Here is a 17797-nt window from a genome sequence, read left to right on the forward strand (position 1 = left end):
AGAGGAGAGTGGGGTTCCCAGGTTGTGAAGCTAACATCTTTGGTGGTTTTTAAACAAGGGAATGAAATAAGCAGGTTTCTTTGTTACAGTGCTAACTAGTGTCTACCTTGTAAAGAATGAACTTGGCATAGAGGGCAGCTAGAGGCTAGATGAGAGGGTTTTGCTATTATTGAGGGTCAGAAATAGGGCAGAGATACTGGTGATAGAGGAAGGGCAGATTGGAGAGACATTTTGAGATCTGAGCAGTTGATGATCCTTTGGTGGTGGGGGAAAGTGGGGAATCAAGGGTGATCCTGAGGTACTAGCTTGAGAACTAGGTAGATGATGGTCCTGTATACAGGAAGTAAGAGGTTTGGGTGAAATGGAATTGATGAGTTCACTTTCTAACATGTTGAGTTTGAGGTACTTGTAAGGTATGTGGACAGAGATGTCCAGAACTGTACTGTTCAGTAGAACTTCCAGCTGCGATGGAAGTGTTCTGTGGCCACTAGCCACATGTAGCTATTGAGCACTTGAAATGTGGTGAGAGCAGGTGAAGAGCTGAATTTTAAATTTTATTTAATTTTAATTAATGTAAATGTAAGTAGCCACATGTGGCTAGTGGCTACCATATTTGACAGTGCAGGTCTAGACAGTGTTGGTTGGAAATACTGATCTGGAGCTAATGCTAGGATAGGGTGGTTAAGCTTCCTGGGTCTGAGAGGTTTTCAGGGGCACTGGACTCTAAAATGCTGAAACTGCAGAAGGCCCAGGCAAGTTGATTGTTGCTCACCCTAGCCAGAGGTGTTATTGGCCTGTAATTCTGAACTTTAGTTGTCATGTTTCTCAAACAACTAAGTCTACTCAGCTGCTTCCTGGGGTGGCTGTGTCATGGTTTGCAGCTTGTAAAGAAAATTCTCTTTCTTGGCATTAGTGGGTTAGAATATAGAACCAGCATGATTCTTGAAGCACATGCTTTGCCTGCTATTCTCCTTGTTTTCTCCACATTTTCCTTTTTCTTCCATTCTATACTCCTATGTAGTGAGTCCCCTCTTTGGTTGCACATTAAAATCACCTGGGGTGCTTACCTCTTAAAGAAATACGGATGTCCAAGGTCCACCTAGTTAAATGAGAATCTTGGGTTGGGGGTGAGTGGAGAGGAGGCTAGAGAGCTGTAGGATTTAAAAGCTCCCCTGGTGATTCTAATGTGCAGCCAGGATTGAAAAGTACAGCTTCAGACATGCTTCCACTTCTTTGCCACCTTCTTTTTTTACTACAACAAACTACAGTTGATCTTTAACCCCCTCTCTCCTCCTTTTCTTTGGTGGAAGGTAGTAGTACTTAGGATTTCAGAGATTTTCTGCTCTGCCATCTTTCAGGCCATGTATCACCGAAGTAAGCCTGAAACTGAAGGCATTAGGGAGCAGCCTGATCTCTTGCTGTATCAGTAATGATAACCTTTGTTTAACATGCATTCAGCATTTAATATGCCTAAGCACTCTTGTTGCATGTTAGCTCACCTACTCTTAATAAGAACACTATGAGAGATGTACAGTTATTATTCCTATTTTCCAGATGAGGAATCTGAGACGCAGAGAGTAACCAGTTTGCCCAAGGTACCTGACTAAGTTAAGTGCTTGGACTGCACTTTTAAATTGCTGTGCTGTGTGACTTTACAGTATAGTGAACTATGCTGTATCTGTAAATGCAAGGGATGAAGTCTTCCCAAGCTGCAGATGTCTTTCACATGACAGAGAATTGGTCAAAATCATTTCTTCTTTTTTTATTAATTCAAAATTTGGAGGATCTCTCTCATTAAATCACTTGAGTTTCACAGCTTATGTTAAAAAGTTTTGAAACTGTGAGCCAGCTGTAAAACGATAAGGCTTTCTCTGTGACCCTTTGGCATTGCCAAAAGAGAAGTAGCTGAATAACATAGGTCATTATAGTTTTTACCAGTTTTGCTAAAGATGCGGTTACACGTTTTCACTATGATATATGTGAATATTGTTTAGGGCAGTAATCTTGGTTTTTTTAAATGCAAAGAAATAAAAATATAAGTAAATATTTTTCGTTTATGCCCAGTTCCCCAACTGCCCCTTCCCACTACCAAATGGTTGAATTCTTCCCATACTTTTCCTCTCCTTTCCCTGTACTTGGCTTCATTTTTTTTTTTTTTTTAAGTTGCTTACAGTCACGGAAAGCATATTTTCTGTGGTTTCCATTAAGATATGATAGGTAAAGATTCATGATAAATGCTTTTCATAAAGACCCAGTAATTGGGAGTCTATAGTGTTTCGCCTGGATTCTGTTGGCATTATAATGGAAGAACAGTGTCGGTATTTTTAAAAAGGCCTTCATAGCCGTTATCTGGTGCTTTAAATAGAAAAAAAAAATTTCTTACTGTCTTTTTTTTTTCTGTATGTCTGTAAAGTAGGTCATCAGGAATAGAGTGGTAAATCAATTTTGATTTTTCAACTTTATCTGAAGATACTTTTAAATGTCAAGTAAACGAAAGCAAAGTCTCTCAATAAAGTATTTATTTTTTGAAACAATATTAGATGTAGTAATAAGATTTGGGACCATGACCATAGACTACCTAATGATGTAAGTGCGTATTTTTAGAATCTCTTAGTTCATGTTTCTTTTTGTTAGAAAAAGGAAGGGGAGGGACATTTTATTGAATTTTCAGAACCGAGGACAATTTATTTCATACTCATTGGTTGGGGTTTGTCTGATGGAGGCTGATAAGGAGCTGGTGTGCAGAGGGCTTCATTCTGTGATCAATCAAATCTTTTCTGTTGAAACTGTAATGATTTTTTAAAGGGCTGTATCTTTACATGTGTACATTTAGCTATCTTATGGGCTACCTAATTTTCAAAGATTAGAAATTTTTTTTCAAAAAAAAGATTCTTTTTTGAGTGTGGCTTCAATAAAATGTCCATTAATTCTTATTTAGATGGTTATGAAGTGCTGATAAAACTTCGGGCCGTTGATGGTATAGTCTCATAAATATTTGTTTATTTGAATTGGATTTTAAGATTTCGGTCCGGTCATCATAGTAACTATTCTAAACCCTTCAGATCCCTGTTGAAAGGAACAGCATATACTTTACCATCTGAATTGTTTTGGCGGTATTCTCTGCTCCAGTGGTTAGAATCATACACTTTGGAATTAATGACCAGATTATATGGAATGTTCTTGAAACCACTGGTTTCAGATTTTTAATCGATATCTTCAGGTTCTTCATAGAAATAGGAAGCTCTGTTTGTCTTTTTTTTTTTTTAAAGAAAAACTTAGCTTTTTGTAGATAAATCCCAATGAAATTTTTTTAACGTAAAAGTATAAAAATCCAAACTTGATTATTGTCTGGCTGTCTGGTGCCAGTCAAAATGCTGGTCTGGGAGTGGGCAGTGGTTCTGCTGGGTCCACCTTAGACATTCTGCTCCATCAATAGTCCTAAATCAGTCTCTTTCTTCCCACCTTACGCTCTAAATGGCACATTCTCAACTGTGAGGCTATCTAAAAATGGTGCTTTGGCTAAGAGATGAATGTGGGAGTTCAGCTTGCTTTTCTGGCAGTGGAGGATTTTAAGTAGAAAACTGCTGCTTTTCCCACATAGCTGGAAATAGTTCCAGATAATTCACATATTTTTCTAATTTAGTGAAATGAATCTGGCTGGGATCTGGTCATGGCTTGGTGGTTGATGATCTTGCAGTGCCTGAAAATAGTTGTTCTTAGCTGAATGCTCATAACAGAAACTTTCCCCTGCGGATAAAGAAGATATGTGACATTGAGTTTATTTTCTGGAGGCTAATCTTAAATAAACCTGTGATTATAGCACCACAGACTAATCTTGCTGGAAGGAACTTCAGGGACACCAACCTGTCACAAGTGCTGAACATCAAAGATGAGAAGTGACTTGTCATAGGCACTTATGGCTCATAGGTCTTCCTAATAACCCAGGAGAACTGAAATTCGGCTCCGTGGGCTCACATCTGCTCTGGTCTCTTCTTCTTCCTTATTCTTAAAAGCAGGAGCCCTTCTTCTGTGGCCTCTTCTCCACCCCACCCAGAACCTTGTAAATAGACAATAGGGGTTAGTTGGGTTCCCAGGTTTTCCCATAGTAAACTTTTGATAGCATTATAACATTGCTTTCCTTTTTTTCTTTTAGCAATAGGTGAATATGAAGACCTCAGAGCAGAGAACCAGAAGACAAAGGAGAAGGTTTGTACTTTACCCTTTCTTTCCTCTCTTACTTGTGTAAAAGCCTAGACAGCATGGTGCATTGTTCTGCCACCAGTTTCAGTTAAATGCGAATGAGAGTGGTTTTTTTAATTTCTTTTCTCCTGCATGTGTGGTTCAGGCTAATATCAACTCCAGGCTCCAGATGGTAAAGAATAGCAGGCATGCCACAGTGGGCGCTGCTCTGGGAGATTAACTACACGGCTAAATGTGCAGCAAGGCACCAAGCCAAGCAACTCAAGCCCCCAAGAATTGTACTTTTTCCAGCAGTCAGATTTGGGATTCTAGTGATGGAATTGAAGGCCTGAGACATTTACCTTTTGGGTTGAGACATATTAGATCTGGAGAGAACTCTTTGGAATTAGTCATTGGTGTTTAGCTCAGATGCTTCCCTAAACCCTTTGTATGTTTGCTTCCTCTAAGTATATGAATAATCTGTTGGAAGTTGAAAAACACCCAATGTGAAGATGGTGAAGCGTGGTGAATATTTTCCTGGGCTCTGGCAGTTTTATTTTTTAACGGTTAAATAATTAAATTCTACTTACCTTTATGTCTCTGGACATATCCATTTAAGATTCATGAGTGTTTTGTTTTGTTTTGTTTTGTTTTGCTGTACGCGGGCCTCTCACTGCTGTGGCCTCTCCTGTTGTGGAGCACAGGCTCCGGACGGACGCGCAGGCTCAGCGGCCATGGCTCACGGGCCCAGCCGCTCCGCGGCATGTGGGATCCTCCCAGACTGGGGCACGAACCCGTGTCACCTAGCATCAGCAGGCGGACTCTCAACCACTGCGCCACCAGGGAGAAGCCCCATGAGTGTTTTTTTAACATATATCTTTTTTTCCCTATAAGTTTAGGGAAGGGACATACAGAAGGGAAGGCTAAAGAAAGTAGAGGGACTGAGTAGAAAATGAAAAGGAGAGAGAGGGGGAACTGTCCATTATTGTTATTTAGATATAAATGAAACTTATTTTAAAAATTTTAAATTTCTATTTTTAGAAATTTGTTTGATAGACCAGATATTTCAAAGCATAACATCCATGGTGGAAAATTAATAAGACAGGTCCTTCGTGGTTATGAAAGAAGGTACACATCATTATGCAACCTTGTCTTTAAAATTTCAGAGTAAGAGCTGTAATGAAAATTGGCAGTGAGCTAAATATTTGTAAAACTTGTGGCACGTTTGTGGGTATTTATTGAACTCTTAAAAATCATATTTAACTTTTTTACTTGTATTAATTTGCCACCTATATAGATGTTGGTGTGGTGGTATTAATGGTAAGTCCTCTAGTTCAAAGCACATTATAATAGATTTTTAGATCGTTATTTTTCACCCACGTTTCATGCTCCTTTGCTCATTTGTAAATACTATTTGTAAATATTATTTTTGAAATAAAATTTTTATTTAAAAATTTATTTATATTTGAAATTTTAAGTATCTTCCCTTCCTTTCACTAGGCAATTCAGGGAATGGTGGGTGGGGTGATGAGAATATCTGTGATAGAAGGTGGCTGGTACATGCGTCTCTAATATGGTAAGGAGGTCACATAATACAGTTTGACAAGATTTCTAATTCTAACATAACCACACAAAATCACAGATGTCCCGAGGATGCCAACAGGTGGGGAGTATATGCTTAGATCTTGGGTCCCTGTTGTCCCATAATTTTAAAGCAAAGCTAATGGGTGAAGCTTATGCCAGATAGCTTGAGTCTTTTTCCGTAAGATACCCAGCCATCTTCCAGCTCTTAGGAGAAGGAGCCAAGACGTTATCAGTCAATTGAGTCTCTTCTATATATGTTCCTGGTCCAAGGGGGGAAGAGCAAAACTAGTTGGAAGGGTTAATTCAGGAGAACTCCTTGGTTTAACCTGGAAGATAGGAGGAGGGAAAGCAATCAAGTATCTTCATTTGATGAAGAAAGAAGGATATAGAAGAATGTGAATAACATAAGAGGAAAAAGAGTAAATTTTTTGTTTTCTCTTATCCTTCTTTAATCCTTGCTTACTTGTAGACCTAGCATTGCCCTAAAGATAGTAGATGTTCTATAAACATCTGTTATTAGTGATGATGATGGTTGTTTAACTGCGAGCCACTTTCTGCAGTGAGTTTTTATGTGAACCATCTGTTATACAAGTGAATTGTAGGTAAGATGCATTTGGCAAAACAAGGATTAAAAATTACCTTAGCCCATTACCTGTTTACATGTTTCTCTACACAGAGTATGTCCTGATACTTTTGTAACATCTGTATTGACGTGCTTCTGTACTTATTCTTTAAAAATAACTATTAACAGAAATGGGAAGAAAAGAAATGAAAGCAATATGGAATGCTGTGTGGTTGGGTAAAACAAAATACGATGGTTTTAAGTTTACCGCACTCTGTTTATCTTGTGTTAAAAGACTAGTAGGCTTATTACTGCAGAGTTTTCCCCGAATTGGGGGCTGTATTACAAAGGAGGGAAGCCTATAATAAAAGCCTTTTTAATACAGCACAGAATGAGTAAAAGCAGCTTTAGTTCTGGAGGTGGTAAATGGAGAACACCATTTTCTCTGGCAAAGCATTCTCTGTGCCTGGCTGTGTGAGCTTTGTCCAGTCCCCATCAGCAAATATTCATGGCCATTCTTACCTCGTGACCCCACACGAGTTCAGTTAAATCAGTCAAGGATAGGAATCTAAAGTAAGAGTCTTTTGCCATAGTTAATTTGATGTGGGGAAATTTTGCAGAAGTGTAAGCGACCAGAAAGATAAATGGCAAGTTTTTTCCTTCTGTGTGTCCACATTAAGTCTAGACATCTTTGTTGTCAGGTCATGAACCTTATCAATGGGAAGAGACAGTGGGTGTGATTCCTTTGGGTAGATCTTTTTATGCCCTGTTTAGAATCTCCTCTGTTGAGACAAGTGGTAGGACATGAATTTCCTCAGAACAGGCGGTTGCTTAAGAGACTGTTTTTTTAAGCAGCTACTGTGTCATGTACATTCCCTTATCTCCCTTATCTGATGCTCCAAACAACCCTGTGCCAGCTCTATTTCACAGAAAACAGGACCTCAGGGCTTAACAGAGTCTAGATTCAGACAGGGTATTCTAACCAAAAATACTCATTTTGAAGCAGGTAAACCTAGGGGATCTAATTGACTTTTTCCCCAAAGGTCTTGGTTTTATTCTTAATTTTTTATTGTTAGCCCATGAATTTTCCACAGCAAATTATCAGACTCAATACTTTTCTGGATCGTTTGTCTTCATCATCTATTGGTTTGTATTTAAAAACTGAAAGTTAAATATCAAATCAGTCTTACATCAGAAAAATTCTCGCATGCGTGTGCCTCTGTGTGTTTGTTTGTGTGTGCGCGCGCACATGTGTATAGATTCTGACATAATGCATTCCAAGGGTAAGAGTAGGAGATTTGGGAGGGTGGGCCAGTGTTTTAATGATCTTTTCCTTTGCAGTTCTCCCTTTTTAAGAACAATATAACGCTGATCATTTTGTGGTTTTTATCAATGTCTTTGAGGATGGAATCAGGATCTGAGTTGATAAGGAAAACTTTTTGCTGAATGCCTTCTGAGTACTGGGATATAAAGAAAAATGTACGAAGGTCCCACTCTAGAATAAAACTACTCTAATGAGGGACGCAGGCAAGTTGACAAATAACTGTGATAAATTGTACATATAAGTGAATGCTTAGAGTTTAAGGGTGGAATGGGAAAAGAACAAAAAGACAAGGTTCCTACTCAATTCCATGTGACTAACTCTTATCTCTTAATGCTTGGATTAAATGTGGCTTACTTTTTTTCAAAGTCTTCTTTCTCTCACAAGCAGAATTGTCGCCTCTTTGTAATGAAACATCTGTATATTTCTTATGCACTTACCACATTTTATCAACCAAAATTCATTATCAAAATATTATATAGGGTACATGTAAGATATCTGGGTTGGATTAAAGTGTAAAAGCTTCAGTTTTGTTTTTTCTAGACATCAAGATAGGTGGAGATTATGGAAAGGGTGCTACTTAATTTTTGCCCAGTTTCTAAATAGCATTATCAACAATATGTTAAAAAGTGAGAAGGCCTATCACATTGAAGTCAACAACCCTTCCAAATTATTTTTGGGGTAAAAAAAAATAGAGGACTTGTATATTTTGAAGTCAACCAAATGAAGTTTTACTCTGCTTGTGAAGCAATCATCATATTTAAATGTGTTAGTCATGCTTCTACAATTGAAGGGCATTCTCTTATGACTCATTCAGGATCTTTGTCATAGCTGTTTGTGGTTTTTTTCCTATATGGGGGGGCAAAGCTTTTTTGAGCTTTTAATGGAATAGCTTTCACATTTCTCAGAGTGGTGGGGGCAATGTGGAGTGTGCATAAAAAGAAGGAAATCTGTAGAATAGAAGAATGTCTGCCTTTGAACAGTAAGTATTTATGTTTAATTCTATGTTCCGAGATCGAGTTTTGAAATGAATAAATGTTTAAGTGGCTGATTAGAAGTCGTTTGGGTGAGCTACTGTAACACTGCATCAGGCGGTTCTGTCAGCTTGCCAGGAACAATGAATGAAAAGGGAATGAGACAGACACTTTCCAAGACTTAGGTTTCAAGAAGCAAGATAGATGATACTGTTTGCATCTTGGCTCAGTTGTCTATTGTTAAAATTTCTTCATCTTTTGTAAATTTCAGAGGTGAAGGTCCCAAAGTATTTTATTTAAAAAAAATCAGTAAAGAAGCCACTTTAAAGAGCAAGATATGCATCCATTATGCTAACTGTTCATGCATAATACATTCACATACATGCAGTTTCTTTAGAGCAGAGTGGCAAGTGGTTGTGCCAGAGAAAAAGTAATTACTTAGCAGTTTGAAAGTGAAAATGAGTCTCTTATTAACAGCAATCTATCCAGAAACAAAGAGCAAGGATCTCTGTTCTGATGACATGTGTTTCCATCTAACACACAATACCTAGAATTTGGAGAATGCTGTAAGACAGCTTTAGGGGACAGCTACTACTTTATTGCCTGTGAAAATTGGAGGGAAAGAACTTTGAATTGGAAGAAAGAACACTACCGAAAGAGAGTGAAAAGAATTCCATCCTAGTGGGAATGATTTAATTTATTGTGTTCTTTAAGGATAAGCACAGCTGAGTTCTAGCCAAACTTACATAGGTGGAACAATAGAATTGTTGAGTTTTACTAAAAATGATTTGATGGTCCTCGAACTGCATCACCAAATATTCTAAAACAGGTAAATATGGACAATTCTGATGCTTTGCCTGTTTAAACTTTTAAATATTGTAACTGGACATAAAAGGAATGAAGTTCAAGACAAATAAGTAAAAAATGGTGTGGAGTTGAGACCTTTTCAGACTTAATGTTGTAGCCTCTGCTGTATGTTCCTGTAGTGCAGTACTTCTCTCATTATGGCAAGTGTTCTTATAAATTGCTTGTTTCACTGTTGATCTTTCTTGGTTGATCATAACTTTTGTGAGAGCACATTGCCTGTTATGTTCCCCACTGTATTTTCTCTGCTTAACATAGCACCTGTATGAATAATTTGTTCAATACTTGGAGGAAGGAAATAAAGGCATTCAGTGATTACAGTAGATGCCTGCTTAGAAGTCTAATTCAGTCAACTGTACGGTAGTTGTCTTTGTGTAGATTGCCTACTCTGTTGCTGTCCTGTGTATGCAGTGCATGTGTGTACTTCTTGGGCCCCACACTGGCCTTTCTGTAGGCTGGCAACTCTTTGTTGCATTTGTGTGTCATGGAGATAAAAATGAATGTTTATGTTAGTGGAAGTTAGACACAATTCAGAATATTGGGGGTTTTCTTGCATAAAATATACACACAGCAAAATATAAAGATATCTTAGTACCTACAGTTATCTGTACTTCTGCTGAGCCCCGTTAAGCAGACATTTTAGTACAAACAGGAGTTGGATGATATGCGAGGCAGAAAGAACAGAGCTGCCTATTTCGGTCGGGGAGAGGGGAATACCAATACACACTGGAAAGACTTTCCTTCACAAATCAGTCTGCCAGTGCTTTGAGATGCTGGTTTAGTTTCAGAAGCCAGGTATCTGCCTGGATGAGCCTCAAGGAAGAGTTCTGGAAAACAGCCAGGGCTTCTAATATGAAGAGCTTTCAAAAGCAGCAAGGCTAACCTCCCGCCAATTCACCACTTCATGAAGAGCCAAAATAGAGACTCTAGAATTGATGTAATGTGATCCAACTTGCTTAAACCAGCCAGCACTCGTGCTGCTGGGTTCTACCCCAGCCTTGAGCTACAGAGAATCGTTGAGCATCGTAATTAAGGGACGTGGGCCCAAGAACATCTGTTGCTATTGCAGAGTCTTCACGAGCAATTCTCACACAAAAAGAAGCAGTTTCTACAAATGATGCAGCTGCGTGAGCAGGAGAGAGGAAGGGGTAGGATGGGTGAGGGGCTTCTGTGGGATGTAAAGATACAACGTTCTTCCAAAAAGGCCCGGAATCTTTGCTACTTTCTCTCTGTTGGTAGATCGAGAGAAAGGTTACAAGATATTTTTCTGGGTTCATCTAAAATGATGAAATAAGGAGATGTTTGGATTTCTGCTTAGTAAACGGGTACGTCCTTCATATTTTGCTCAGCTCTGGTTGGAATAAATAAGTTGCTTTTGCAGCATGTGTAAATCCCCGCCCCCACAATACACACCCCTTTCAGTATCCATAGCAGATGGTAAATTCTGTGGCTGCCAGTTCTATCATAATATGGTTGCAGAAAATAGAAAGCACAGCAACATGAAGACCTCTGATAGAACACAGCTGGTGTTGGGAGACTGCTTCTGAATCTGCTGGTGATGACTATAGAGTTAGTGTGAAAGCACATAGCTGGACTGTAGAAACTTGTTACTTGAATGTTGGGATAAGACTGTGATGTTGAGACCCTTTATTAACCAAAGCATGTCTACCTGGGCCTTATGAGCGAAGAGCATGGGCCATGGGTGGGCAGACTGGCAGGGTGGTGGGGAAGTACAAGGGGAACAGGTACTACATTCTAGAAAATGAGAGGAGCGTTCCTGAAACAGCTGGCTAGCACGCTCATGAAGTTAGGTGTTACACTATCTGGTGGGGGAAGGATCTCATAAACGTATTTGAGAATCCAGGACTCTATAGAGTGTTTAGAATTTTAAACACCAAAAGACAATAAATACAATTTACATGTGAAGTTGGGACTAGAAACTGTATTAGAATTACTTTTTTACAGAAGTTAAATTGACACAAGAAAACTTTAATGAAAGGATATGGCTTTTCCTTTAGAAAATGGTCCTGCCTGACCCCTCTTGTGGAGGGTCTAGGTCAGGATTTAGTAAATAGCTTTGCTGGTTTAACACCGTGTACTCGTTTCATGTACTCTAGCCAGAATGGATTTACCCAAATGAACAGAGATAGGTTTTTAAAACTAAAACTTCTAGAAAGTTTCAGTTCCTGAGAGACTGACGTACAAAACTGAACTGCTTTCTTAATTTTTTTTATTTTAAAAATATTTTAAAAGCATAGAAAAGGGCAGAGAATAATATAACAAATACACACCTCACAGAATTAGCTTATTTTTTTTTGAAACTTAAAAAGAAAAAAGAATGCTACAGATAAAATTGAAGGTCCTTTGTGTCACCCAGCCCTAGACCCCTTCCCCTCCCTATCTTTTAAGAGGCAGCTACTGTTATGTATTTTGTGTATATCTTTCTAGTTCATGTTTTTATGTTTTTATATATACCATATGTATTGGGAAATATACAGATACAATATAAATATATAAAGTGTTTTTGTGTGCTTAAGGTATCATTTGATATATATTCTATAATTCCTTTTACTCAACATTATGGTTTCTGAGGTTTATCTATGTTGATACATTTAACTTCAGTTCATTCATTTTCATTTATAGTGTATTATATGGATATACCATGATTTATTGTTATTATAAATGCAGAACATGTTTGTATAGATCATTTTGTACACATTGCTAGAGATTCTAGAATCTAGAAGTAGAATTGCTGAGTCATAGGGTATGTACAAGTCCAATTTTGTTAGTTTATTTCCAAAAGTAGTTATGCTAGTTGACATTTCATCTGCAGTATGTGAGAGTATCCGACATCTGATCCCAGACTTCTCCAGTTTTTGCCAGTCTATTAGATGAGAATATCTTACTATTTTAATTTGGGTTTTCCCAATTATCAGTGGCATCATAATTTTTTAGCCATTGACATTTGAAAATAAAAATATCCAAAGGTGTGAAATCCCAAAAAACATATCCCAGATGTGTTTTTCTGACATGGTAGGATTAAAATATAACTTTGTTCATATGGTCCTCTTAGTATAATAGTATTCCCACACAATTAAAATTTTAATTATCATTCTAATAGCTAAAATCACTTTTTAAAGTTTTAGATATTTTTGATGAAAATCTTCCTAAAATGTGTTTTACTTCCTATTTTGTGAAAATCGGGGTGAATTGAATTCAGTTCTCATAATGAATGTTAGGTTTTAAAAAAATTCATTAATGTCTACAGAGCCAGTTTAGATACTTGTTTCTGTACCTGATACCCTAAAAGATCCTCATGCTTTAATAAGTTATTTTTGCCTTCCCTCCTTTTAATTTGCTACCTTCTTCTATTCAGAATTCTAAGGATACATGGATGGTTTTTTCTTGAGTGAGAGAGTGCATGGGACTTGGGCAGCAGTTTGCCTCCAGGCAGTGGTCACTTCCAGTGTGCCCCCAGGGTTCTGGATAATTGAAACTGCGCAGTTTCAGCAATCTGACCTGCGGATGAGTGGGGTTTTTACTGTGTCAGCAAAATACCTACTTAAAAAGAGGCACAAATATTCTCTTAAAGAATGAATACATTTTAACTCAAGGATGTTAAATTGGTCTGTTACTGAAGAGATAATGAGCCTGGAAGGTGACTCATTATCTTAGAAGGTCTGAGAAAATTGGCCAGATACAAGTGGTACAAATATCATGCTGGTGAGCAGTAACAAATACCATGTGGCCATTCATGCCTTTTTTCCCTTCGTATATTTTTTTTCTTTTTAAAATTATTCTATTTTTCTTCTTTTTTATTGAACTATAGTTGATTTACAATATTGTGTTAATTTTATGTGTAGAGCAGAGTGATTCTGTTGTATGTGTGTGTGTATTCTTTTCCATTAGGTTATTACAAGATGTTGAATATAGTTCCCTGCGCTATACAGTAAATCCTTGTTGTTTATCTATTTTATATATAGTGATATGTATCTGTTAATCCCGTACTCCTAATTTATCTCCGCCCTCTCCCTTTTGGTAACCGTAAGTTTGTTTTCTATGTCTGTGTGTCTGTTTCTGTTTTGTAAATAAGTTCATTTGTATTATTTTTTAGATTCCACATATAAGTGATATCATATATTTATCTCTGTCTGACTTACTTCACTTGGTATAGGAATCCCTAGGTCCATCCATATTGCTGCAAATGGCACTATTTCTTTTTTATGGCTGAATGATATTCCATGGTATACATATCACATATCTTCTATATCCATTCATCTGTTGATGGACACTTAGGTTGCTTCCATGTCTTAGCTATTGTACATAGTGCTGCTATGAACATTGGGGGTGCATGTATCTTTTTGAATTAGAGTTTTTGTCTTTTCTGGATATATCATTAATGCTTTTTTAAGATTTTTATTTTTTGTTTTCATAAAATTGTTTATGTTTGCTCTTTCTTGTCTTTCCAAACTTATGATATAAAGTTAACATTTCTGCTTTTTTCTCATTTCAGTGTGACAAAATTAGGCAAGAACGAGATGAAGCGGTTAAAAAACTGGAGGAATTTCAGAAAAGTATGTGAGCATTTCAGTGGAATTGTTCTAACACATACAACTGTGCTTTGGGATTATGTGGGTAGACATGTACCCTGTGTTTAGTTGCTGATGCATTGGGTGTCCAAGAAAGGAAGAATTGTCTTCCTATTTGCCCAAAAAGTGCTCTGGCATTACTGTGATTTTTAAAGAAATGGATTGAGCGTTATTGTTTCATAAGTATATTATTTATATATATATATAAAACACAGTTTGTACTTGTTATAAAAAATTTTACTATACAGAACAGTTAAAAGAGAGCAAATTTGTTATCTTCACTCTTTGAGAAAAGCCAACATTAGTATTTTATAGTCTTTTTTTCCTGATCTTTTATCTGTGAAATATATGTATCAACAAAAAATACAGTCATGATTTGCATTCAGTTTTATAGCCTACTCTTTTCAGTAAACAGTATATTATAGTCATCTTTGCATGTCAGTAGAGATATGTATATCAGTTTTTAGTGTTGCCCATAGTATTCTATTATATGATAGTACCGTAATTTATTTAAACAATTCTTCAGTGATAGATGGATTATTTCTGGTTTTTAGTAATTATCAATAATGCTGTGACAAGTATTCTTATACATACGTTTTTACAGTGGTCTGGTTAGTTCCTTAGGGTAATTTATGGAGAAGGAATTCTAGGTTTACAGAACTATACATTTTTAGGAGTTTGAATGGTTGAAATAGCCCTCTCACCAAGGAAAGTTATATTCCCACAGAAGCTTTAATAATCTTCTTAATTTTTGCTATGTTATTTTTTATGTGATGTAAATCTGTTATTACTTCATCCCCTAAAATAGAACATATCTGATCACACTCAGAAGGATCAGAAGGAAATAAGTCACGGGAAAGGGCCAGACCTTAGCAGGGAGAGTGACCCTCCCCCTTAGAAGCAGGGCCTTTGTCCATCCTTCTGCAGATGCCATGTTAGTCAGGTTGTTTGATTATATCATAAAGCGTTGACTTGGTAACTACACCACAAAGCATTTTATTCTTGTTGAAGGTAAAGCAGCTATAAAAATGCAGCATTACAGTGAAATTTCAATAGCCAGTTTATTTCAGGTATCTGGCTGTAACGAGGAAAACCAAAGGGAATATTGTTGATAAAACCTATCTTTGGTGGCCAATATGCTATGACAGAACTATTTTTTATCTGTGAATGTGTGGATTGTAGCTGTTTAGGACCTTCTCCTTCCCTAATGCAGGATTAATGGGACATTCTTACACTTGAACTGACACTGGGTTGCAGCTTCAAGAGTTATACCATTGACATAGTTACCAGTTAATGTGTTTGAATTAGTTATTGATATTGGATTGGCATACTCTGTGCAGTGGGAATAGTTCGAATTCTTATGGTTGGAGTTATAAAATGTTTTGGTCCAGGTAGGTAGTAGGGATTTTACCTCTTGCATTATGCAGAAATGGAAGCAACTTCCTACCAAATCAGCCTACCTTTAGAGTAACATGTAAACTTTGCTTTCATCTACCATTTCTCTTTTCCATTTCTCTTCCTCTAAATACCTTTGATAGTTTTAAAAATTTACATTTTTCCTTATGAGCAACTCAAAGCTTGAAAGAAATCATCTTTATTGTTGTTTTCATTCAATTTTTACCTTTACTACATCAACCTAATTTAAGTTTGGATGGCAGGAGAACAGAGTATTAACTCTTCACTCAGTCTCAAAAGAACAGAAAATGGAGACTAAGAAAACTTCAAATATTTGTTAAAAAATTGAGTTAAATGGTTCACGACTTTAGAACATAGAGTAGAATTTCAGATTTGGAAGGGAATGAGGCAGTTTTCACCAGTAAAAGGCACCATTTGGTGTGAATCCCTGTAGCCCTGAGCAATTCCTTCATTAGTAAAAATGGAATAAATGACCCTACCTTATAGGCTGTTCGAGGATTAAATGAGATAATCCATGTAAAAAGTGCTGAACACAGTGCTTGGCACTATAGTAAGTGCTCAATAAATACTAGTTGTGGGCTTCCCTGGTGGCGCAGTGGTTGAGAGTCCGCCTGCCGATGCAGGGGACGTGGGTTCGTGCCCCTGTCTGGGAAGATCCCACATGCCGCGGAGCGGCTGGGCCCGTGAGCCATGGCCGCTGAGCCTGCGCGTCCGGAGCCTGTGCGCCGCAACGGGAGAGGCCACAACAGTGAGAGGCCCGTGTACCGCAAAAAAAAAAAAAAAAATACTAGTTGCTGCTACCACCATCTCATTTACTGAACCATCCAGGGCTTGACTGCCCTTCAGTATTAAGAGTTTGTATCATTTACCTTTGATGAATTAGTTTCTGAACACCAGTCTCCACATTTGGACAGCTCCAGGGGAAGGTTTCTTTTGGTACTAAGTTGAAATCTGCCTTCCTGTAATGTTTACCTAGTTCTAGTTCTGGTTCTCCAGGTGTAGGAAGAGCAGCCGAATGAGGGTCAGGAAGAGCTTTGTTAGGCTGTTGGGATCAACTCTTCCTAGCTTGGCATACTTTTCGTAGCTGGTTTTGCCTGTATTTCCTTGTGATTCTTGGCCCTCTGCCAGTTCTTCCCGAGCCTTTCTCCTGTCTTTCTGGACGGAGTACACCACTGACTGCATAGTAAAGCCACGTTGCCTAGAAAGACAGATTTCTGTGAAAGTGAAAGTAACTAAAGTTCTTTCATGTCTTTTAGGCCACAACATTAGATCCCCTGCTCTGTTTTAGTGCCTACCAGTTTTCCTGCATACCTGCTAGCTTTCATGGCTGTTTTCTCACTACATGAAAACCTTTCTAAGTAATCTGATATTGCACGAGAACTTATGGTATGTTTGCCACGTATACTTTAGAGATATCCTGCATGTAAATATTGCTGAGAGTTGGCTGGATGGAGAGGAGTTTTGCTCAGGAAGCAGCATCATTGGTGGTGTCATTTTTAAATATGAGGAATTAGAAAAGAACATAGAAAATTGAAGTCATCTAGAAATAGCTTTAGGTGGCCTTTACCAGTTAGAACTCTGTAATCTGGAATATGTTCCTTAACTTCTCTGGGCCTCAGTGTTCTCAAATACAAAATTGCTATGATAATACCTACTTCCTAAGATGGTTGTGAGGATTTACGAGTGGACACACGTAAAGGGGTTTAGCACACGACAGACACATAGTTGGCCTGATAAACAATGATAGTGGTTGTTTCCTAAGCAGTTCTGTACTACAGAGAACATTCCTGTAAAAAGGTATTCACACGTGAACTTTTTTTGTGACATTTTTTCAGTCATCAGACAAACACAGGTATGAATAACTACTTTGTACATAGCATTGTGCTAGGTGCAAGAGAGTCAGCCATGAGTGAAGAAAGTCTCTGCTGATTCTCAGTTAGTAGAAGACAAAACAAGTTAAAAGAACCCCAGTTCCCCTACAGTGTGATGTATTCTATGATGGCAAGTATGTAAAAATGTTTTGGGGTCATAGAACAGGAGAGACAGACTTTGCTAATTCAACTAGACTGATAGAAGCAATAATTGATACTCTTTTAGGGTATACTTCTGAGTTCCCAGAGTCATTAAGAAAAACTTTTATTATGGTAAGTGTCAAGCTTGTACAAAGTGAGAAAAAGTATAATGAACCCCCATGTACCCATCACATAGCTTCAGAAGTTGTCTTCTTCTATGCATCCATATACTTACTGTCACTGACCTCGGAGTTTTTGAAACTAACTCCAGTCACCATATCATTTTATCTGTAAAG

The 17797-nt window shown here is 37.7% G+C and overlaps 1 protein-coding gene across 6 annotated transcripts in view; it reads left to right on the forward strand.

Moving 5' to 3' along the window:
- The window catches only part of SHTN1 (shootin 1), a 101901-nt gene that overhangs the window by 10424 nt on the left and 73680 nt on the right, over positions 1 to 17797 (forward strand). For 5 of the 6 annotated variants that reach the window (XM_067709286.1, XM_067709289.1, XM_067709285.1 and 2 more), the window contains exons 2-3: positions 4154 to 4206; positions 13998 to 14058. In XM_067709286.1, coding sequence (XP_067565387.1) covers positions 4154 to 4206; positions 13998 to 14058 — 114 coding nt within the window. Of the gene's footprint in view, positions 1 to 4153; positions 4207 to 8526; positions 8629 to 13997; positions 14059 to 17797 lie in introns of those variants that run through there. The other variant, XM_067709288.1, reaches the window with a different exon arrangement.

This window comes from Pseudorca crassidens, chromosome 16, assembly GCF_039906515.1.
Source record: "Pseudorca crassidens isolate mPseCra1 chromosome 16, mPseCra1.hap1, whole genome shotgun sequence".
In the NCBI taxonomy this organism is placed as follows: domain Eukaryota; kingdom Metazoa; phylum Chordata; class Mammalia; order Artiodactyla; family Delphinidae; genus Pseudorca; species Pseudorca crassidens.